Source organism: Mirounga angustirostris, unplaced genomic scaffold (genome assembly GCF_029215605.1).
Source record: "Mirounga angustirostris isolate CCGP_5_RB_7025 unplaced genomic scaffold, mMirAng1.0.hap1 SCAF_11, whole genome shotgun sequence".
NCBI lineage: Eukaryota > Metazoa > Chordata > Mammalia > Carnivora > Phocidae > Mirounga > Mirounga angustirostris.
In genome coordinates this window covers 124,932,309-124,952,631 of record NW_026991719.1, presented here as the reverse complement: position 1 = coordinate 124,952,631, position 20,323 = coordinate 124,932,309, and the positions used below count along the sequence as shown (strand labels likewise).

General features: G+C 48.5%; 1 protein-coding gene across 6 annotated transcripts in view; it reads right to left on the bottom strand.

Annotated features, from left to right (window-relative positions):
• The window catches only part of ZNF185 (zinc finger protein 185 with LIM domain), an 80,728-nt gene that overhangs the window by 24,912 nt on the left and 35,493 nt on the right, over nucleotides 1-20,323 (bottom strand). For 5 of the 6 annotated variants that reach the window (XM_064574683.1, XM_064574684.1, XM_064574686.1 and 2 more), the window contains 4 exons: nucleotides 14,116-14,220; nucleotides 12,959-13,057; nucleotides 10,526-10,615; nucleotides 5,218-5,415 (listed from right to left, as the gene is read on the bottom strand). In XM_064574683.1, the coding sequence (XP_064430753.1) occupies nucleotides 5,218-5,415; nucleotides 10,526-10,615; nucleotides 12,959-13,057; nucleotides 14,116-14,220 (492 nt within the window). The remainder of the gene's footprint in view (nucleotides 1-5,217; nucleotides 5,416-10,525; nucleotides 10,616-12,958; nucleotides 13,058-14,115; nucleotides 14,221-20,323) is intronic. The other variant, XM_064574687.1, reaches the window with a different exon arrangement.

Genomic DNA, 20,323 nt, shown 5'->3' with positions numbered 1-20,323 from the left:
GCACAGCTTCCATGTGAAAGCCAGAGCCTTGCCTCAGGTGCCCTTGTCTGCCAAGTTGTTTGAGTGTGCTGCCTTGGCTTGGGATCTCCATGGACTGGGCATTTGCTCTATTGGCTCCAGGCAGTGAAGCAGTAGCTTGGAGATAACCTGCCCACAACCTGGGCTGAAAGAGGTCACACACTCCACCATGCTACATGAACCACAAATATGGCTTTCTGACTTAACACTTCCCCTTCCCTCACTGTTCTCCCAAGTCTTATCAGTTGCCCAATTCTAGGTCCATTATACTTATTTAACAGTTCTGTCTCCATATCCATAGCTACTACCCTAGTTGGGGCCCCTTCATCTCTCACTTGGTGGACTGGAACCACTTCGTAGTTCTTCCCCCTGCCTCCACTCTTCCCACTTCCAGTTCATTCTTCACACTGCCACCATAGAGATAACCCTAAATCACAACTCTGACCATATCACTCCCCTGCTTAAAACTTTCCTGGCTCTATGTATGTGGGAATGTAAAATGATAGAAAACAGCCACTGTAGAAAATAGCATGGTGGTTTCTCAAAAAACTTAAACATACAATTACTATATGATCCAGCAATTCCACTTCTGGGTATATACCCAAAAGGACTGAAAGCAGGATCTCAAAGAGATATTTGTACACTCATGTTTATTGCAGTATTATTCACAATGATCAAAAGGTGGAAGTAGCCCAACTGTCTATTGACAAATGGATGAACAAAATGCAGTGTGTCTATATTATGCAATATTAATCAGCCTTAAAAAGGAAGGACAACATGGATGAACCTTGAAGACATTAAGTTAACTGGAAGACATTAAGTTAACTGAAAGGCAATAGTTACAAAAGGACAAATACTGCATAATTCCACTTCTATGAGGAACCTAGAGGACTCAAATTTATAGAAATAGGAAGTGGATTGGTGGGTGCCAGGGGCTGGGGAGTTATTTCATGGGGAAAGTGTTACAGTTTTGCAAGACAGAAAGCATTCTGGAGATTGGTTGCACAACATAAATATACTTAATACTACTGAACTGCACACTTTAAAATGGTTAAGATAGTAATTTTTATGTTGTGTGAATTTTACAATGATTTTTTTAAATTTTATTTTATTATGATGTTATGTTAGTCACCATACAGTACATCATTAGTTTTTGATGTGGTGATCCACGATCCATTGTTTGCGTATAACACCCAGTGCTCCATGCAGTACGTGCCCTCCTTAATATCCATCACCAGGCTAATCAATACCCCCTCCCCCCCTCCCCTCAAAAACCCTGTTTGTTTCTCCGGGTCCATAGTCTCTCATGGTTCATCTCTCCCTCCACTTCCCCACCCGTCATTTTTCCCTTCCTTCTCCTAATGTCCTCCATGCTATTCCTTATGTTCCACAAATAAGTGAAACCATATGATAACTGACTTTCTCTGCTTGACTTATTTCACTTAGCATAATCTCCTCCAGTCCCATCCCTGTTGATATAAAAGTTGGGTATTCCTCCTTTCTGATGGCTGAGTAATATTCCATTGTATATATGGACCACATCTTCTTTATCCATTCATCTGTTGAAGGGCATCTCGGCTCTTTCCACATTTTGGCTATTGTGGACAATGATTTTTTTAAAAAACTTTCCTGACTTCTCTTCATCCTCTGGAGAAAGTCCAAGTCCTTGTTAAGGCATAAGGATCTGACCCTGCCCATCTGTGACCATGTGGCTTTTGTCCTTTATTAGATTGATATGGTGTATTGGTGTCCCTAAAACCACCCCCAGGGTCAGTGATTCACTAGGAGGACTCCCAAGACTAAGTATGTAGTCATCCTTAAGGCTAAGGTTTATGACCATAAAAGGATACCAAGCAAAATCAGTGAAAGGAAAAGGCAGTGTTTTCATTCACAGCCTAGGATTATTTTTGGAGACGGTCACATAGGCACTTTCTGCCTGGCATATACCGAAATTCCCAACTCCCAGGAGGCAAGCAGAGAGTCAGCATAAAGTACATTGTTTGTACTAGTTATCCAGGTGGAAAACCTTATCTCTTATCATTTAGGGAAAGGTTCATATCAGTGTAGAGAACTGTTTACCTTTTCAAGTTCCCAGAGGCACATCTTACAAGCAGACCTTTTTTTTTTTTTTTAAGATTTTATTTATTTATTCATGAGAGACAGAGGGGGAGAGAGAGAGGCAGAGGCAGAGGCAGAGGGAGCAGCAGGCTCCCTGCTGAGCAAGGAGCTGGATGCGGGACTTGATCCCAGGACCCTGGGATCATGACCTGAGCCCAAGGCAGACATTTAACTGACTGAGCCACTCAGGTGCCTCACAAGCAGCCCTTTCTAAAGAGAGCAGTCTCAGGCCTGCTAGGTTAACTATTGTCTGTAAAAGGGACACCTGAGTGGCTCAGGTGGTTGAGCGTCTGCCTTGGGCTCAGGTCATGATCCCAGGGTCATGGGATCGAATCCCACATCGGGCTCCTTGCTCAGCAGGAGCCTGCTTCTCCCTCTCCTTCTGCCTGCTGCTCCCCCTGCTTGTGCTCTCTCGCTCTCTCTCTCTGACAAATAAATAAATAAAATCTTTGTCTGTACACCATCTGCCCAACATCAACTTTTCCACTGTCTTCATAAACTACAGCCATATCAAACCACAGGGTGCTCCTCAAGCATGCAACACTTTAATCTACCCTTTAGCACAGGAGAGTCCCCTTACTCCTGAACTCCTCCTTCACCTTCTCACAAAGTTCTTCAAGAGGAACATTAACTGTCACCTCTGTGAAGCCTTCCCTGATTCAATGAGGCCAATCAAGTCACATACTCCTACTATGCTGCCATTATACCTTATCCATACCTCCTTGAGGTCAGGGACCAAATTTTATTTGTCAGTACCCCCAATGCTTAGTACATGGGCTGGTAGTCCCTAAGTAAAATTTGGTTTAATTATAGAATGTGTGGCTCATTAACTCACAGAAAAAAATCAAGGAGCCCACATTACTCTGCATATTCCTTCCACTGCCCTCCAACCTACATTTGCACTCATCCTTCCCTCCTGTCTCTAAGACAGAGCCATCTCCTTCCTTCCCAAGGCTCTAGAACCTACCACCCTAAGCCCTTACCATAAATTCAGTGACCCTTCACCTTTGGGTTTGCTCACTCTTTCTTCAAATATCAAACTCTCTTTACCCAGAGTGTATTTCCTCACCTGAGCACATAAGCATGCACTTTAAAAAGCCCTTCCCAACATCCTGTAGCTGTGTTTATCTGCTCATTCATCCAATCTCCATCAATTCCTGGCCAACATTTTAGAAAGAGTTGTATACCTCCACCAACTGCACCACCTCACTGCCCACTTCTTCCTCAATCCATCATAAGTCAACCACAATCTTTCTAACTCCTGTGATCTGCCCCCTGCTTAAAGCAGCCATAAACTCCATTTTACCAAATCTATGGGCTTATTTAAGGGCACACAGCATACTGGAAAGTTAGCTCAGTCTGGCTTGGTTTCCATGATGGTACTCTTTCCAGGTTCTTCCATTTATCCAAAACTTTCCTTCTCAGTACCCCTCTTCAGGTTCTCTTCTGCTAAAAGACCTTTCAATATTACTATCCAGAATTCTGACGCATCTGCCTTCGTTTCTCTCTTATTTTTCCTTTTTTTCATTGTATAGACTCAGAGTTTTAGGGGGCCAATAATTAACACCTCTTTTTTTAGATGAAAAAAGAACAGAAAATGGAGATAAATGTCAGCTGATGAAGCAGATGGCTTTACATGTACAGCCAAAAAGGAGGGCTCCTATTGCATCCTTGAACCACAGGTCCTTACTCACCCAGCCAAGAGCCTGGCTGGACAACTGGCCCTGGGGGCTTGTAGACAGAAGCAAAGAATTCAAGGGGAACCTTCTTGCTGTACATCTGAAGCCATCTGCTTCCAAATACAAGGAGAATTACTGGCCAAGCTAGATTCATGAAGTTCCTGTTCCCAATTTGTTAACCAATAAGCCATTCTTCCCCAAGAGAAGAGGAAGAGGAAGGGAGGCCAATAGTATAAACAAGAGACCAGGGAAACTCCATATCCATTAAACAACAACAAAACTGACATTAATAACATTAATATGTTATATTCATCATGAACAGATCAGACATGACTTGTATGAAGATTCCCTTCAGCTGCCATGTGGAGAATCAGGCCAGGGGGCATAAAGTAAGATGATACAGGAAACCAGTTAGGAAAATGCTCAGCCAAGGGAGAGATGATAAGGCCACAAGCCTTGTTGTTTATAAAAGGTAAAGGTGAAGGGAAGTGGTAGCCAAGTCTCTTCTAAGATTTCAGGATTGGTCAACTGGGTGGATGGTAATGGTTCCAGATCGTGGAAAGAATAAGCTGAGAGACAGCAAGGAAGTTGGGGGAGGTGCCATGCAGAGATATAATAAGGTCATTTGGGTAATGCTGAATGTAAAGTGCCTGTAGAGAATCTGGATAACAATGTCCAGTAGGCCATGGAGCAAACAGGTCTAGAGTGGAGTGAAGATTATACTGGAGGCTACAGAGTGGATGAGGTTGCCTAGAAAATGTCAGTTATTATTCAATCTCAATCTCCCTCTCTCTCCCATTCTCTGACAGTGCCATTTTATACATACAAATAACCCTCATCCTACTTGGGACCCCCATCCTGGGAGACCTTCCTGCTCCACATGTCAGAAATTAGCCAGGGCTTCTTACCTCCGGGTACATACACCTACTTCTATCACAGGCCCTATCCCAGCTACGTGCACCACAGGAAGCCCCTCAACACTGCTTCACACCCAGGGAGTCACCATCCCAACTCCACTCATGGGGCAGGAGTTTGAGCTCCTGGGTGTGTGAGTGCCAGGCACTGGCATGAACATGGGATAAATGTGGATCCTACTTGGGGCACCTGGGTTGGTGCTTAATCAGTTGGTTAAGTGCCTGACTCTTAGTTTCAACTCAGGTCATGATCTCATGGGTCATGAGATTGAGCCTCACATCGAGCTCCACATGCGGTGGGGAGTCTGCTTCAGGATTCTCTCCCTCTATCCCTCCTCCCCCCCCCAACACACACTCTCTCTCTGTCTCTCTGTCTCTCTCTCTAAAATAAATAAATCTTTTTTAAAAAGTGGGTCCTACCTGGGTCATGTTCCCTGACAAAATTTCACCTCAGGTAGGCAGGGGGCCCAGCACAGCATAACCCTTACCTGGTGGCCTGGCTGTCCAGTTCCACAAGCTGCTCAGGTCTTCTGGGGCTGCTCTGTGGCTCTGGGGTCCTGGGGGCTGCAGGCTGCTGGGAGGGTACAGCTGGGTCTCCCTGGCCACCTCTCAGGGCTGTGGGCTTCTCCTGCCAGATCTCTCCCACCTTGGCAGCCACATTCTTCTCTTCAGAACCAGGCAAGGTGCTGAGGAAGAATAAATATCCTTATGGAGCAAGTGCTTTGGGACCAGTCCTTCTTTACCCACTGCCTGCTGATGTTACCTCCTGTGGCCATAGTGGGCTCCTTTTCCAGAAGATGGGGAAGAGAAGAGCCCAGCATGGCCCACCACACGGAGACCAGTCTTTCTCGTCTTTGGGAGAATCCCAGTACCACTGCTCCCCCTCCCACTGACAAAAGCAGTCCCCACTCATACTAGAGAAAGCCTGAACCTCTGATGCTTTTACCATCCCCTGAATCTGGCAAGGAGAAAGTGGCTTCTCAGCTATACCACACATCAAGCTCTTTGGGAGATCTTCCTCCCTGGCCTCATGCCACACCTACACTTGAACACCTTTCCCATCACCATCCCCATCTGAGGTGCTTCCAAGGGCCTTGTTCTTTCTCCTGGTGCCTTCCCCATGACCTCTGTGTGTGATGGTGCTGCTACCTGGAGGCCTCAAAGATGTTATATGCCCACTAGGCCAAGGACACTGAGTCGGGTTATTGAGAGCTTAAGCCAGCATTCTAGAAAATAAAAATCTAGTTCATCACCCGGATCCTGGCTTAACCCTGAACTCAAGCCTCCCAACATCAGCAGCATGCCTCCAATCACTAGCGGGGCTACCCTGGGATAAGAAGATCACACTACCAGTTACCTTAGCCCTGGGACTTTTTATTCATAGAAGTTAATCCCGTAATAGGTATGCTCCCTGTCTTCAAGCTGAAATAACAAGTGGAGCAGTGACCATAGATTTTGGAGTATGCCCTGAAAGCAATGCGATTTTTCGGCCTCAAGTGACATGAACCAAAGTACCCTAGCAGGGATAATAAGCTTATTACCACTACCAGCTGCCCAGGCGAATGCGCAGGCTAGTGGGTGTTATCCCTCTCTGTGCTGCTTCTACCCTGATGGTCTGCTGCAGCCCAGCCAGATACCAAAAGTGGTCTGCTCAGATAATGCCAGTCCCTTAGCCAGCAGGATACCCTGACACACCCACCCCAACCCTACATGTGACATACATGCTTGAGCCAAAGACAAACATAGAAAGCCTAAAGAGCTTGTTTCCTGCCTCTGTAAGCCCTGAACTAGCTTTGCCATGGACTTAATCAGAATCCTGTCCCATCTCCTGTCCTTTATAGAATTACAGTAACAGAGATTGTCCTCATCAATTTGTGCATCAAGTCAAGATTCTCTGAAAAGAGTAATTTGGGGGTCCACTGCAACACAAGGACAAGTGGATGAATAAGGTTCCTTTGCCCTAGGCCTCAGAGCAAAGTCACTACAATTATAGGAGGTGTAATCCATCTGACCTATAAAAAGGAAATCTTAGTCACAGGAAGTCTTGCTGAGCAATGTAATACCCCTGAGGTCTCCCATGCCTCTAATGAATTGTCTGTAAGTCAAGTGTTTAGAGATAGGCAAAGTAATACTTCTGGCTGTAACTAGATCAAAGATTCAGTAGCCTAATACAGCTACTGTCTATTCTGGACACAATCACACTCCCACATGGAAGATAACACCCCCTTCCACTCTTATACTACCTCCAAAAGACTCCTCTGCTGGTTGATAATGGTTGTCCACAGTGAATACATGTGCCTAAAGTTTACCTGTTCCTCATGCAGAAAGAACATAAATGTGGAAAGCCCAGGCTTGCAACATAACAAAGAGGAAAACTCTATGTTTTAGATGTAAAAATACCCAAAGTTTGGTGGGGAGGGGATGAACTACTCTGTGTCTTATTAAAAGAAATCAGGCCAATAAAACTGTAGAGGGGAACAGCAGCTTTCCCAGTGTTCTGGTAGAAGGAGGTATTCCTTTGGGGCTGCTTTATTTAGCTTGAAGTTTTTATAAAAGGAGAGTCTGACATAGTACTTTGTGCCAGGGAATGTCCTACATGCTTTATACAAACAAACTCACTTAATCCTCACAACAACCCTGTGTGGTGGGAACTATTATTACCACTATTCTATAGGTAAGGAAATTCAAACACAGAGTGTAATAGGAACAAACTGAGCATGTTTGACTCCATATTGCTTCTATTTTCCTTGCTACTGTGACCTATAGCTTAGAAACTTCTAGTTTAGCCATGCACGTAGGCATGCTACAGCTAAGACTTGCAAAGACCACTCTTTACCCAAAACTTACCTCACCCAAGGAGATAAGTAAGTATGCACACAAATGACTATGTTATGTTTAAGATTTACAGGAACAACATGACCAGATTCCTGTAAACAAAGATAAACTGACTAAGGACAGAGAAGTTACACAACCTTCCTGGGATGTCTACAGATGTCAGTCACCTTTTAATTCCACCCCCTCCTGCTTCCTCCCTTTAACTAACTTTCTTTTGATTTTTTTATGAAGCTCAAATTCCATGCCAAGAGGAGGTAGTTCCTTAGGATAACAGTCTACCATCTCCTTGGTTTGCTGGCTTTCTGGATAAAGTTGCTTTCCTTACCCTAACATCTTGTCTCTCCACTTACTGGCCTGTCCTGCAGTAAGCAGAACGAGCTTGGATTCAGTTAGAAGAGGAGATGGGAAAGATATCCAAGGCCACATAGGGAGTAAATGACAAAGCTTCAGTGTGAGCCCATGCACAGGAATAAATGCTCTTGATCACCATACTATACTGACTCTTCCTGCACATGTAATGAAGCAAGACTAAGTTAGAATAGGGAAGAGTTCCTCAAGTTTTGGGAGAGTTTGACTGCTCTGCAGGATCTCCTTGCCCACCCCCATCACCCTTCCTCACACAACTCTTGGGAATTAAGCCACCTCTCCAGGGCCCCAGAGCCCTGTCCAGGCAGATCCACCCAGGTGGTCCCTCATGGATGGAGGATTGGCAGCCCTCCCCGTGAGTCCACAGCCCCTGCCCCCGGGCAGCTCTGAAGATCAGTGGCCAGAGGCCAGAGACGACCAAGGCCAGGGCACCCTGCCAAACAGGCTGGGGCCACAGTAGCCCCTTTCGGCTCCTTGCGGGCACCCAGCCCGCTCCCTCCCTCCCGCCTCTGCCTGGACTGCGGCGATGGTCCACACGGGTCAGAGGGGCCTGCTGCAACCCCAAGGTCGGTGACACCACCAGCGCCCACCAGGCCATCTATGCAAGGGCAGGGAGAGCCCAGGGCGGCCCCAGACGGACGACCCGGCCCATTTGTGATCCTCGCGCGCCATCTAGCGGCCGGAACCAGCACGGCAGAAGGAGAAGCTACGCGGAGGCCTTCCTAGCCCTAGGCAGCCATTTCGCTTTGTGCATGGTCGCATTTCCCGATAGGCACTGCGACCCGAGCTCCCCGGTGCAGGAAATGGCGGTGCACGCAGGCGCACAAGACTTCAGTGTGCTCGCCCCCGCCACGCAGGCGCACAGAAGACGGTGTCGCGCTCCGGTAGGCGCGCGCGCGCACAGGCGCGCGCCAATCAAAAGCCCAGGCGCGAAGCCGGCAATGATTCTCAACCTAGACTGGACATGAAAATAGACTGGGAGATTTTAAAAAGACATGGATGGTGTAAGCCACCCCACAACAATTAAATCTAAACCTCTGCATGGGGCTCAGGAATTTTTTTTTTTTTTTTTTTAACACTTTCTTGGTGATTCTCAAGTGCTGCCAGAGTTTTCTCCATTGTCATATTGCATAATAAGAAGCCAGATCCTGCCCCAGGTTTGGGGAATATTACATGAGATCATGCAGACAGGGTGCTTCACACGTTAACTAGCAGAGAGTTACTGGTTCTGGATCTTGAGAATAGGCTTCACACAACAGATTTCATAAAATAGCTTTTTAAAGTTTTTCCTTAAGTGTTGTTGTTTTTTTTTTTTTTTTTTTTTTTTTTTTTTTTTTTAAGAGGCTCTTGCTCTGGAACTCAGCTTTGCCACTTGTAAGCCCTTGGGCAAATTACTTAACCTTTCTGTGCCTCAGTTTCCCTGCTTATTCATTTTATGGGGTTGCTGGAAAGATTGTAAAGCATCCAGCAGAGCACATTATAGGTGTCAGTTGCTGTTTTCACTCTGTTAACTGTCCGTGCAATTTGAACCCAAAAAGCCACATAATATGGTCTCATACCTCATAGCTTACCAAAGCCCTGGTCCATCTATGGTCCCTGTCATTGGCTAGGCTCCAGCCACTCTAGTGTATTCCCACTGCAGGGTTCATCTGCAGTTCTCTATCTGCAGCTCTTTTCTCCTTGCTCTTGCTAGAATTGGTTCCTTTTCCTCCTTAGAGGAGCTTGCCTGAGTTACCCCATGTAAGTAGTAGCCCTCTTCACTGTCACCACTCTGTATCAGCACCCTGGCTATTTCTTTCAGAGCACTGTTCTTCCCAGGAGGCACAGATACCTATGTTCCAGACCTTTGTTCTTCATTCTAATTAGGTGCAAAACTCACAGGATTGTGGGGATCACTGTATAAGACACAGTGAGTCAAGGGCTGTGCACCCAGTAGGTGACCCAAAGTTAAGTGGTTGTAGTGGTCATTAACAATATCTGGTATTAAAGGCCAATCAGCCCCTTCATACCCCGACAAGTCTTCTATTTCACCAGTCCCTGACAAGGACCCTCAGTACTAGCCACACTCAACTACATGCAGTGCCCAGGAAATAGCAGGTTGTTTGGAGTCCTTTGCATATCCTGTTTCCTTTGCTTGAAGGACCTCTATTCACCTTTCAAGATTCGGCTCAAAAGCCACCTCCCCCACGAAGCTGTCCTGGCCACCACCACCACCGCCCCCCCCCCCCCCCGCCATTTCCCTGCTCCAGCATAATGTATTCTTCCAGTCTGGGCCAGGCTTTGTCTCCCATCAGCCATATCTGTGTGCTCCAGCCTCCAGCACAGGGCAGGTGCCATTCGAGTGATTGTTGATTGAAAGAGTGGGTGACTTCCTGATTATGGAAGACTTCCTGGCTGGAAGCAACAAGGTGTAGTGGAAAGCTTTGTGGCCGCAGAGGCAGAGGCTAGAGGGCTCTAGCTGGGGCTTCAGCTCTTGCCACATGCTTTGGACCAGCTCAGAGGCCTTGCTGGCCTCACCTTCCAAGCCAAAGGCTAATGCATTCCTGAATTTTTCTCTCCACCTCAGAAGCTCAGCACTGTTGCCTGATGACTTACCCCTTCAGGTGTGCCGACCTGTCATCCAGGTCTGCTGGACTGTCACTCTTCCAGTCAGCTGGTCCAGCAGAGGCCAGAGTGGCACTGGAGCTGAGGGAGAAAGCACACATGCCTGATGAGGCCTCAGACCAAAGGGGACTCGGGGCCCTTCCCAGTTGCCTTCTCACTAATGATGTATTGTATGGTGACTAACATAACATAATAAAATAAAATTTTAAAAAATCAGGCAGATTGATGCTCACAGCACGTTGAGCAGTCACAGCTCACCTCATCGCCTGTGCAAGCCTGCACTTGAGTAGCATGTTCACTAAGAGTTCCTCATGTTTGTTCTCAAATCTGTTTATCCCATTTGTACTTCCAACCATAATTACTAAATTCAATTATTAAACTCATAAAAGTGAATGGGAAAAAAAGTGAATGGAAAAGGAGTGATTGTTTTCTGCATAAGAAATAACATTTTCTGGGATGCCTGGGTGGCTCTGTCGGTTAAGTGTCTGCCTTTGGCTCAGGTCATGATCCCAGGGCCCTGGGATCAAGTCCCACCTCGGGCTCCTTGCTCAGCGGGGAGCCTGCTTCTCCCTCTGCCTGCCGCTCCCCTTGCTTGTGTGTGTGCGCTCTCTCTCTCTGACAAATAAATAAAATCTTAAAAAAAAAAGAAAGAAAACATTTTCTGGGGTGGCTGGCTGGCTTAGTTGGTAGAACATACAACTCTTGATCTCAGGGTTGTAAGTTCGAGCCCCACATTGGGTGCAGAGATTACTTAAAAATAAAATCTTAAAAAAAAGAGAAAGATTTTCCTTGGAAATATAATAAAGGCAAGTTTCTTAAAAATCACTGTCAAGGGCGCCTGGGTGGCTCAGTCGGTTAAGCGACTGCCTTCGGCTCAGGTCATGATCCTGGAGTCCCGGGATCGAGTCCCGCATCGGGCTCCCTGCTCGGCGGGGAGTCTGCTTCTTCCTCTCCCGCTCCCCCCTCTCATGTGCTCTCTCTCTCCTCTCATCCTCTCTCTCAAATAAATAAATAAAAATCTTTAAAAAAAAATCACTGTCAAAATAAGGATAGGTAAGACAATGTATAAAACTCTTGAATCTTGAAAGGTTAAAAGTCATAAAAATCTAGACAATTCTTCAGATTATTTTGTAAGGTAACTTGATGTTTGGCTTTATTTTAAGGAAACTGAAAGCAGAAAGCAAAGATTTTACTTTATGAAGGTGTGTAAGCAAGAAGGATGACCTGGATGAATATTCAAACATGAAGCAGAAGTCTACAACAGCAACCAGCAAATTCACTTAATAGCACAAGTGCTGGCCAGCACATAGTGATGCAGGCTGCAAGTGCTGGGTTCTCAGAGAGTCCTCCCCGCTAGTGACAGCTCAAAGAGCCAAGGCTCCAGCCCAGTGGCCTTTCCCTTGTGGCTCTCGGCAGACACTGGCTTTGTCATTCCTCTTTGTCCATTTGCTCTGAACCATAAGGGCGCTAGCACAACTTGGAGCTGAACTATCTGTGCCAACATCAGCTTACTTATTCTTTGTCCCCAAGGATGACTCATTCTTGGCTTGGAACCACTTGGGGACAGGTGGGACCTTGCCACTTCCTGAATCACCTGAGAAAGTGGCCCCTGACTCCACCCAGGTCCAGGAATTTGAGCCCAGCCAGACATGCTTGTCTTCTCAGAGGGGCCACTACTTTTCCTCTCACTGAACCAAAGAGCATAACTGGCCAGGAAAGGCTGGTGGGGCAGGAAAAGGAGCTTTGGGGCTTCTGGAAGGGAAGGGAGAAAGCAGAGATGAAGGACCTCCTTCAGCCTGTCCTCAGAGCTCAGCCAAGAAGAAACAAATGACCATCGGGCGCCTGGGTGGCTCAGTTGGTTAAGCGACTGCCTTCGGCTCAGGTCATGATCCTGGAGTCCCGGGATCGAGTCCCGCATTGGGCTCCCTGCTCGGCGAGGAGTCTGCTTCTCCCTCTGACCCTCCTCCCTCTCGTGCTCTCTGTCTCTCATTCTCTCTGTCTCAAATAAATAAATAAAATCCTTTAAAAAAAAGAAACAAATGACCATCATTTGGTCATTTGTTTGTTAGTCTGTCCCTTCACTCATTCCCCACACATTCATCCTACCTCCTGATGCCTGCCCAGGCAAGGGCTGGGCCTCCGGCTGCAAGTGGGCCCTTGTGCTTGCTCTGTAGGCTCTTGAGAGCCAGTGGCAGAAGGTAGAAGGAGCAAGATTCAAGCATCGGCAATTCCCATAAGTGGAAAGCCCAGGGACAAAGGATGTGGTGGCAGCAACTGGAGAAGCAAGCTGTACATAGGACTATGGGAAATGACAGTGCTCAGTCCCCAGCAACCCAAGCAGTTTTGGCAGCTTGACTCTGGCCTGTCACCGGAACATGAGAGAATCAGTAAGTTGAGGCCACCTGCCTTCCCCAGGCAGCTTACCCTCCTCTGCCAGAGCCAATGTCTGCTCCAGTCAAGCCTTCAGGTAGGAAGCTCATGGCTCTGGGTCCCACATTGCCATCGCTTGATTGTGTGCTTGACCTGTTACGGGAAGAGAAGCATTTGCTGACTCTGATTAGGTTTTGATCTAATATAACTAAGATGTCCTGAGAGCAAGCCTCAAGGACTAGAAGCCCAGGCTCTCGGCTGCCACCCTGCGCTGCTTCAACTAGAGCCAACCTGACACCAGCGAGTATTTCTGCTTTTCTTCCAAACCTAATGGACCAGGAGCAAGAGTGAAGCCAAAGCAATAGAGCAAAGTGGCAACTCAGGAGGAAGCTGGCACAATGGAGGGATCAATGGCTGAAAAGAACAAGGGGCAAGGCATTTGGGGCCACTAATAAACCAGAGCCCAGGGCAGAAACAAGATCCCCAAGACATCCTGGGTCCCCTTCCCTCATTTCCATGGCTGAGTCCCCACTGGGGATCCAGAACTCCACATTGAGAAAATGGTGGCAGACAGGCAAGGTTGTGGGCTCTTATCCATTACTGGCTACCAGAATCCCATTGAAAAATTGTCTAAATCTCAGCCACTGCTCACCACACCCAGGCTTCCCTGGTCTGGCTTGGAGGACAACTCAATGAGATGGTCATAGGATGGCTGGGCACAACCATCCCTTCTGGACTCATCATCCCCCACTGGCTCTGCCTCACATCCTTGCCAGCCTCTACCATGTCTCCCTTTATCCACAGGCCATCCTGGAAGTCCATGTTAGATGTTCTGTTGAGGCCCATGTATCCTTTGGTCACTGACTTCCTTAAACTGCTGACTTGGCAGCCTTGCTTGCCCTGGCCATCAGCAGGACTGCTTTCAATGGGGACAAAGGAACAGTGAAGTTGGGCCAAAGGCTGGGGTGGGGTGGTCTGGCCTAGAGTTTTGTCCAGCTCTGCAACTGGCTCCCTGAGGGATCTTGGCAGGGGCCTGCCCCTCTCCAGGCCTCATACATTCCTTCATTTATTCTTTCAACAAATATTCATTGAGGACTTGCACTGCCTTAGGCACTGGGGACACAGTGGGGAACTAGACAGTCCTGGTCCCAGCTCCATCCATTGACTTAGACCAAGGGCCACATGGGCTCTATGTCCCTGCACTGAGTTACCTTTCAGAGTCTGGACTGCGGCTCTTGCGGGCCTCCTCACCAAACAAGTCTCTCTTGGCCTCTCTAGGGCTGGGAGCCTCTTTGTCTTTGGAGCCTGGGGAAGAACTATGGAGGAAAGAAACATAAGTTAACCACCCACGAGCCACCCACACTCAGATGAAGGAAGTTACCTCATCCCTAAATGCCAACTATCTCCAAGGAACTTAAAATCTGATACTGTTGGACTGGCCAAGTCTCAAATTCTCATTACTAATAGCGACTGTTGATTGAGGGTCAGACTCCAATCTCATGATTCTGCATGCATTAACCATCCACATAAACCCCAGGATATGGGCACTGTATTTATCCATGCCTACCTTCCAGATGAGTGAATGTGGGCACAGAGAGCCCAACCAATTTGCCCCAAGTTCCCCAGGTAGCAAGGGGAAGAGCTAGGATTTGAACCCAGTCTGACTGCAGAGTTCTGGACTATAATCCTCCATGATGTTAAGACTGCTCCTAACCTCCTAATTCAACCTCCCTCTGTTCTCTCTGACCTAGTGGGCCACTTCTGCCTTCTTTCCCCCATCTGTCTGTCCTGACTCTGTGACACCATCTCCTACCTCCCTTGCCATACCTTCCCAGTCTCCTTCACTTTTTTCTCCTCTTCTGCCCTGTAATTTTGGTGTTCTCAGCATTCCTTTCCATGTGCATGCTCCACCACCTTGCCCACTTCCTCTGCTCCCATGGCATCAACTACTACCTTCAAGCCAGTGACTTCTACTTGTTCCCACCTCTCTGTGTTCCTGACCCATACCTCCAATGCCTTTCAGACTGGCCCTCAGACAGCTTATCTTCAATATGGCTAGAACTGACTGCCATCCCCAGCCGCCCTCAGGGGGGGATGACCAGGCAGTTGCCACCTCCACACTGGGATCTGTGCTCAGCCTGCTGGCTCTTCTCTCCTTGATTCCCTTTACATTGTACCCCATGTAAACACTGACATTGAATCCCATTATTTCACTTTAATCTGTCTGCATATAACATGGAAATTTCTTGAGCCCTAACCTCTTTTCAAAACCTCAACTACAAACCCTCAAATACCTCCTGGCAATTTGCATTTGGATGCCCACAAGTAAACTCATCATATATTTATTAAAAAATACGAAGTATTTATATCACCCCTTCTTGCCCCTTCACCCTCTCCCCAGTAGTGTACTGAATTATGGAGCAAAAGGCACAGAGTGGGAGTCAAGCAGCCTGGGTGGGAGTCTTGAATCTGCCTGTTCTTGGCTGTGTTACCTTGAGCAAGTTACTTGACCATTCAGGGTCTCAATTTCCACATCTGTAAAATGGACATAGTGACTGCATTTACATCCTGCATGGGAATACCTGCTAGGCTGTTGGGGCAGGGCAGGACTTGGTCAATTCTAGCTTTCCCTCTTTCTTCTTCCCCCAACTTGATTCTCCCGTTGGAAAGTGGGGGAGGGGCACCCCATGGGATCTCAACGGGTTATCGTAGCTTTGCCACTCCCAGACAAAGTACCAGAAGCCTTGTGGGTTCTAAGACAGGAGACACAGCAAGGATGTTCATTGGAGGCAGCCTGGCTTCCTCCTGCATCTCTTGGGGTCACTTTGCCCTTGTTTCTCATAGATTGTTCACCTCGGGGAAATCAATGAAGCAGCTTGCAATACTGCCTTATTAAAGAAATCGTCACACTGGATGATCCTCAATCATTCCAGCAACAAACACTCCCGCATTTCTGTTCTGGGCCAAAGGGAATGTACGGAACACTTACCTGCAGCCCCTGCCCTCCAGGTGCTCAGAGTTCTTGGGGACAACTGTGCACAGGCACCATATGGAGGCCTGGGAGGCTGGAGCTGAGGGCCCAAGGAGGGGGGATATATAGGGGGTAGTGAGTTCAGGCTGCAGAGCCCAATCAGGTGGGGGACATTGCAGGGTTTTCCCCAGGGGGCTGGCATGATTACTTCTGCCTTTTAGAAATCTCATCCAGGTAGAGATGTGAAGTGTCTAGGGATGGGGCAATAGGAGAATAGGAATAGGAAATATCCCTAAAGTAAAATGGGTAGGACTCAGTGCCTGACTAGGGTGGGGATGTGGAGAAGGAGGAGTCAAAGAGGAGAGTAAAGAGAACTGGAGACCCATCAGGACTCACCTTGGATGCCACTTCCCCCAGGAAGCCTTCTCTTAACCATCCCCACCTCTAGCTGGTGACAGGCCCCTGCTTGGAGCTCCCACTGCCCCAGTGGGCATACACTCTGGCCTCCTTCCCTAGACTCTGGGCTTCATAAGGCAGGGTCTCAGTCTGGCCGCTTAACAGCTGCCTTCCAGGTCCTGGCACAGGGGTCAGGTATGAATCAGGAGCTCAGTAAATATTAGCTGATTGAATAGCTAAATGAATAGAAGACAGAGTGCTGCAGGATCCCTCTCTCCACCTGTCCCTCCGAAGAGAATTGGCCCTTCCCTGCTCAGATCTCCCTTTGCCCCCACCCCAGCTTCCCTGAAGCCCGGCTCCTAGCAAACCCTGCAAGCTCCCTTCCACCTCACCATCCTGCCTGCCTGTTGCATGAATCTCTGCCTCCTGTCTTGGGGCAGGGACTAGGCCCTCTGTGCTCCCTGCTGGTTGTGGTCCCCCTGTCCCTCACCCTCCCCAGCACCAGGTGTATCAGATGGTTAACATCTCTGGCCAGGGGACAGTCACCACTGGGGTGGAAAGAATGAGATGGGGGTAGGGGACTCAGGTTGACCACGTCTCTCGCCAACCAGCCCCTGGGCCTGATCATTTGTATCCCTTCCCTACTGACTCCATCTCTAAAATGGCATGGAAGGAGCCCAGCAGGGCCCCCATACCTCATTCCTTCCAGGTCTGGGGCCATCAGGCAAAGTCCTGCCCCAGGTGTCATGATCTGCAGGTGGACAATCTCCTCACCTCTTGTACTGTAGCCAAGGAAGAGAGCCAGGGAGTTGCTGGTAAGAAAAACCTCCCCCTCTTCCCCATCTGTGCCAGGGGTCCAAGGGCATTCTCCCTCAGGAGCCTCCTGGCTAATGCAGTGGGACACCCAGACCCGTTGCCTTTTTTCCCCCCTCTTGTCTCCTCTTTGGCCTTAGGCTTTCTTGGTGCTACAGCTGAGCATGGGCCACTGACCTCCAGGCACCAGAGGAAGGAGAGTGAAACACCCCTTTACTGATCCCCCACCCATGAGCCCAGACCCCTTCAGGCACAGCAAGGGGCCTTCTGGGTGGAAACGGGACCACCCAGCTCCAATGCCCTGTCTATAGCTGCTGCCATGAGGCTACTATCCACTTGCAGAGGTGAGCCCTCGCTGTGGTCCCTCTGGAATGTCCAAAGTGGCTATTTGTGAGGCCAGTGGGAATTCTGGGTATATGGACTGATGGGGACTGATGACAAACAAGATACTCTGGAAACCTACAGACCAAATTTGGAGTAAGAGCCAGTGGGTGTAGGATATCAGAGACTTGGGGCATGAAAGCAAGTGACCAGGTGCCTGTGAGCTGGAGCTCACAGAGGATCAGATATTCTCAGCACTCAGAGGGCCCCTTTGAGGATTCCTGTGCTCAGAACCTGGCCCACAAGTGACCACACACATCCCTCCAAGTCTGATGTACTTTTTGGCTCCACTGCAGGGTCTGATACCCAGTAGGCTTGGGCAATGGTGATGGGCAGAATCAGAAAGAATCTAGAGCTCCCTGGCTTTGTGGGGGGTCCTCTGCATCCCAAACTATACCTCCCCAGCTCCTTTAAGACCCATCCTTTAAGATCATCCTTTAAGACCCAGCCCACTTATAGCAACTAATTCCTTTCTTCAGCTGCCTCTGGGTACTAGGACAGTAGAGACAAGGAGTCCAGATGGGGGTGAGGCCCAGGCCTGCCCTGGTGAAGCCCCCAGCCCAGTGGGGGGCAAAATGGGGGCACAGACTGTGCACAAATCCAGGCCCAAGGACACCTGAGAAGCTTCACGGAGCTATAGTCCCACTGGAGGCCAGCTGGCAGGAGACTTAAATGCTGAAATCAGATCTGGCCAAGGAATGGGCTTGACGTGGGGGGTGAAGGGCTTCACATGATCAGACTGGCACTTTAGAAAGGCCCCTCTGGGGTCCCAGGAAGAGGAAAGGAGGAGCCAGGGTGAAGGCCGGGAGGTAGGTGGTCTTCACTTTGGGTCAGCCATGGTGGTTTGGCTGCTGTCTTTGGAAAGTCACCTCAGAGTTGATTCTGACATCTGGCTCCAACCTAAACTAGGAGGCTTTAGAGGACCAGGTCAGTGGGCTGCTTGTCTATGTCCCTCCTCGGACTTGGCTGAGACCTAGCACATTGGAGACGACAAGAGGGAAATGGAAGGGCTTTCAGGGACAGGGTGCCTGGTGCACAAGGGGTAGCTCTGATCTCCGTGTCCTCCAATGATAGCAAAATGATGACAGCATAAAACACCTGTCTGGGACACACCCCACTTGAGAACATCACAGGCAAATAAAACATACTTCTTCACTGGTCTTTTTTGTTATGTCAGAGAGGAAATAGGAACAAAGTATCACCCAAGCCTGTCTAAGCTGGTGCCTCTCCTTCAATGCCTTCGTCCTTCTTTGTCACCCCCTTGAGCAATGCCTTCTTGAAGACCCAGCTCAAATGGCACCTTTTCCAGGGGGGCTGTTACGGGTTGCATTGTGTTCCCCTAAAAGATATGCTAAACTCCAAACCACCAATATCTGTGAATGTGCCCTTATTTTGAAATAGGGCCACTGCAGATGTAATTAACTTAAGGTCATACTGGAGAGGAGTGGGTCCTAATCCCAATATGACTGGTGCCCTTATAAAAGGGGGACCTTTGTACTCAGACACATGGAAGGAATATAGCCATGTGAAAACAGGGGCAGAGACTGGAGTGAAGCGTCTAAAAGCTAAGAACCAACAAGGATTGCCAGCAATACCAGAGGCTAAGAGAAAGGCCTGGAACAGATTCTCCCTCAGAGCCTTTGGAGGAAACACACAGCCATACTGACACCTTGATTTAGGACTCCTGGCCTCCAGAACTGTGAGAGGATTAAGTTTCTGTTGTTTAATCCACCCAGTTTGTGATAACTTATTAAAGCAAATTCATACAGGAGCTTTCCAGCCTCTCTTCTCCTGCAGGAGCCCACCAGCCCCATCCCCTTACCAGACCTTCAGCCACAGATAGCTCTATAGTCCAATCTTCAGTTGTCAGCTAGCCTGAGAGCTGCTGGAAATCACGGGCGCTCATCTAGTGTGGCCCCAGCTGTCTCTGGCAGTACCTCTTTCTCTTGTACCCACAACCACATTTTTCTTTCAGAGGCCAGAAAGGTGGCAATACTGGTCTCTGCATTTGAAGAAGGCCCTGCAGATCAGCAAGCACCCAGGCCCTGTGCCAAGGACTTCATCTGCATTATCCCATTTAGAATCTGGGGCAGCCTCAGGAGGTAGGTATTACTACTCACTACTGTATATACGAGGAAACTGAGGCACAGGGGGTTAAAGTACAAGGCCTTGTGCCAGAAGCTGTGCTTTTACTGCTCTCTAGCTTACTCTGCCAGGCAGCATGCTGGGGCACAGCCTACAGGCCTTGCCATGATTGCGTGAGGCAGAAGGCCAAGGAAGCTTGACCAGTGCTCTCATGGGGACAGTAGCCAGTTTCACTGGAAAAGGGTATTTCAATAAGCTCAGTCCAGAAGGTAGGTAAGAGTTATCCATAATGACAAGGTTAAAGACAAGATGAACCCAAGAAATCAAGCCCCAGGGTGCACAAGGGAAGGCCCCTTCCACAGTTGTGCAGGGAGGTGGTGGGGGTGACAGTAGAGACAAGTAGTTCAGATGTGGATAATTGATGCTGAGAGGCCTTTGGGATGCTAGGCAGGTCTGATATCTAATGGAAGGAAAGTGACAGCTGGACAGCCCCAAGGATATAGCCTGTGGGTGTCCTTGTGTGGCACTCTTTCTGTCCCAAACTTTCAGCCCTCCCTGAAGGCCCTAAAGGGTTTGGCACCTAAAACAAGGGCTTCCCTCCTGGTTGGCCCACTGTGTGAGATGGGGAACTTACCTCAGACTTGAGCCAAGGGGTGTGGGGCAACCTCAGCAGGGCCATAGCTGGGGACAAGGCTGTGATGTTCTCCTGCCCCACTCTGCCATAAACCAGCTTTTTCTGAAGTGCCACAGAACCCAGAATTTGGTTGAGTAAG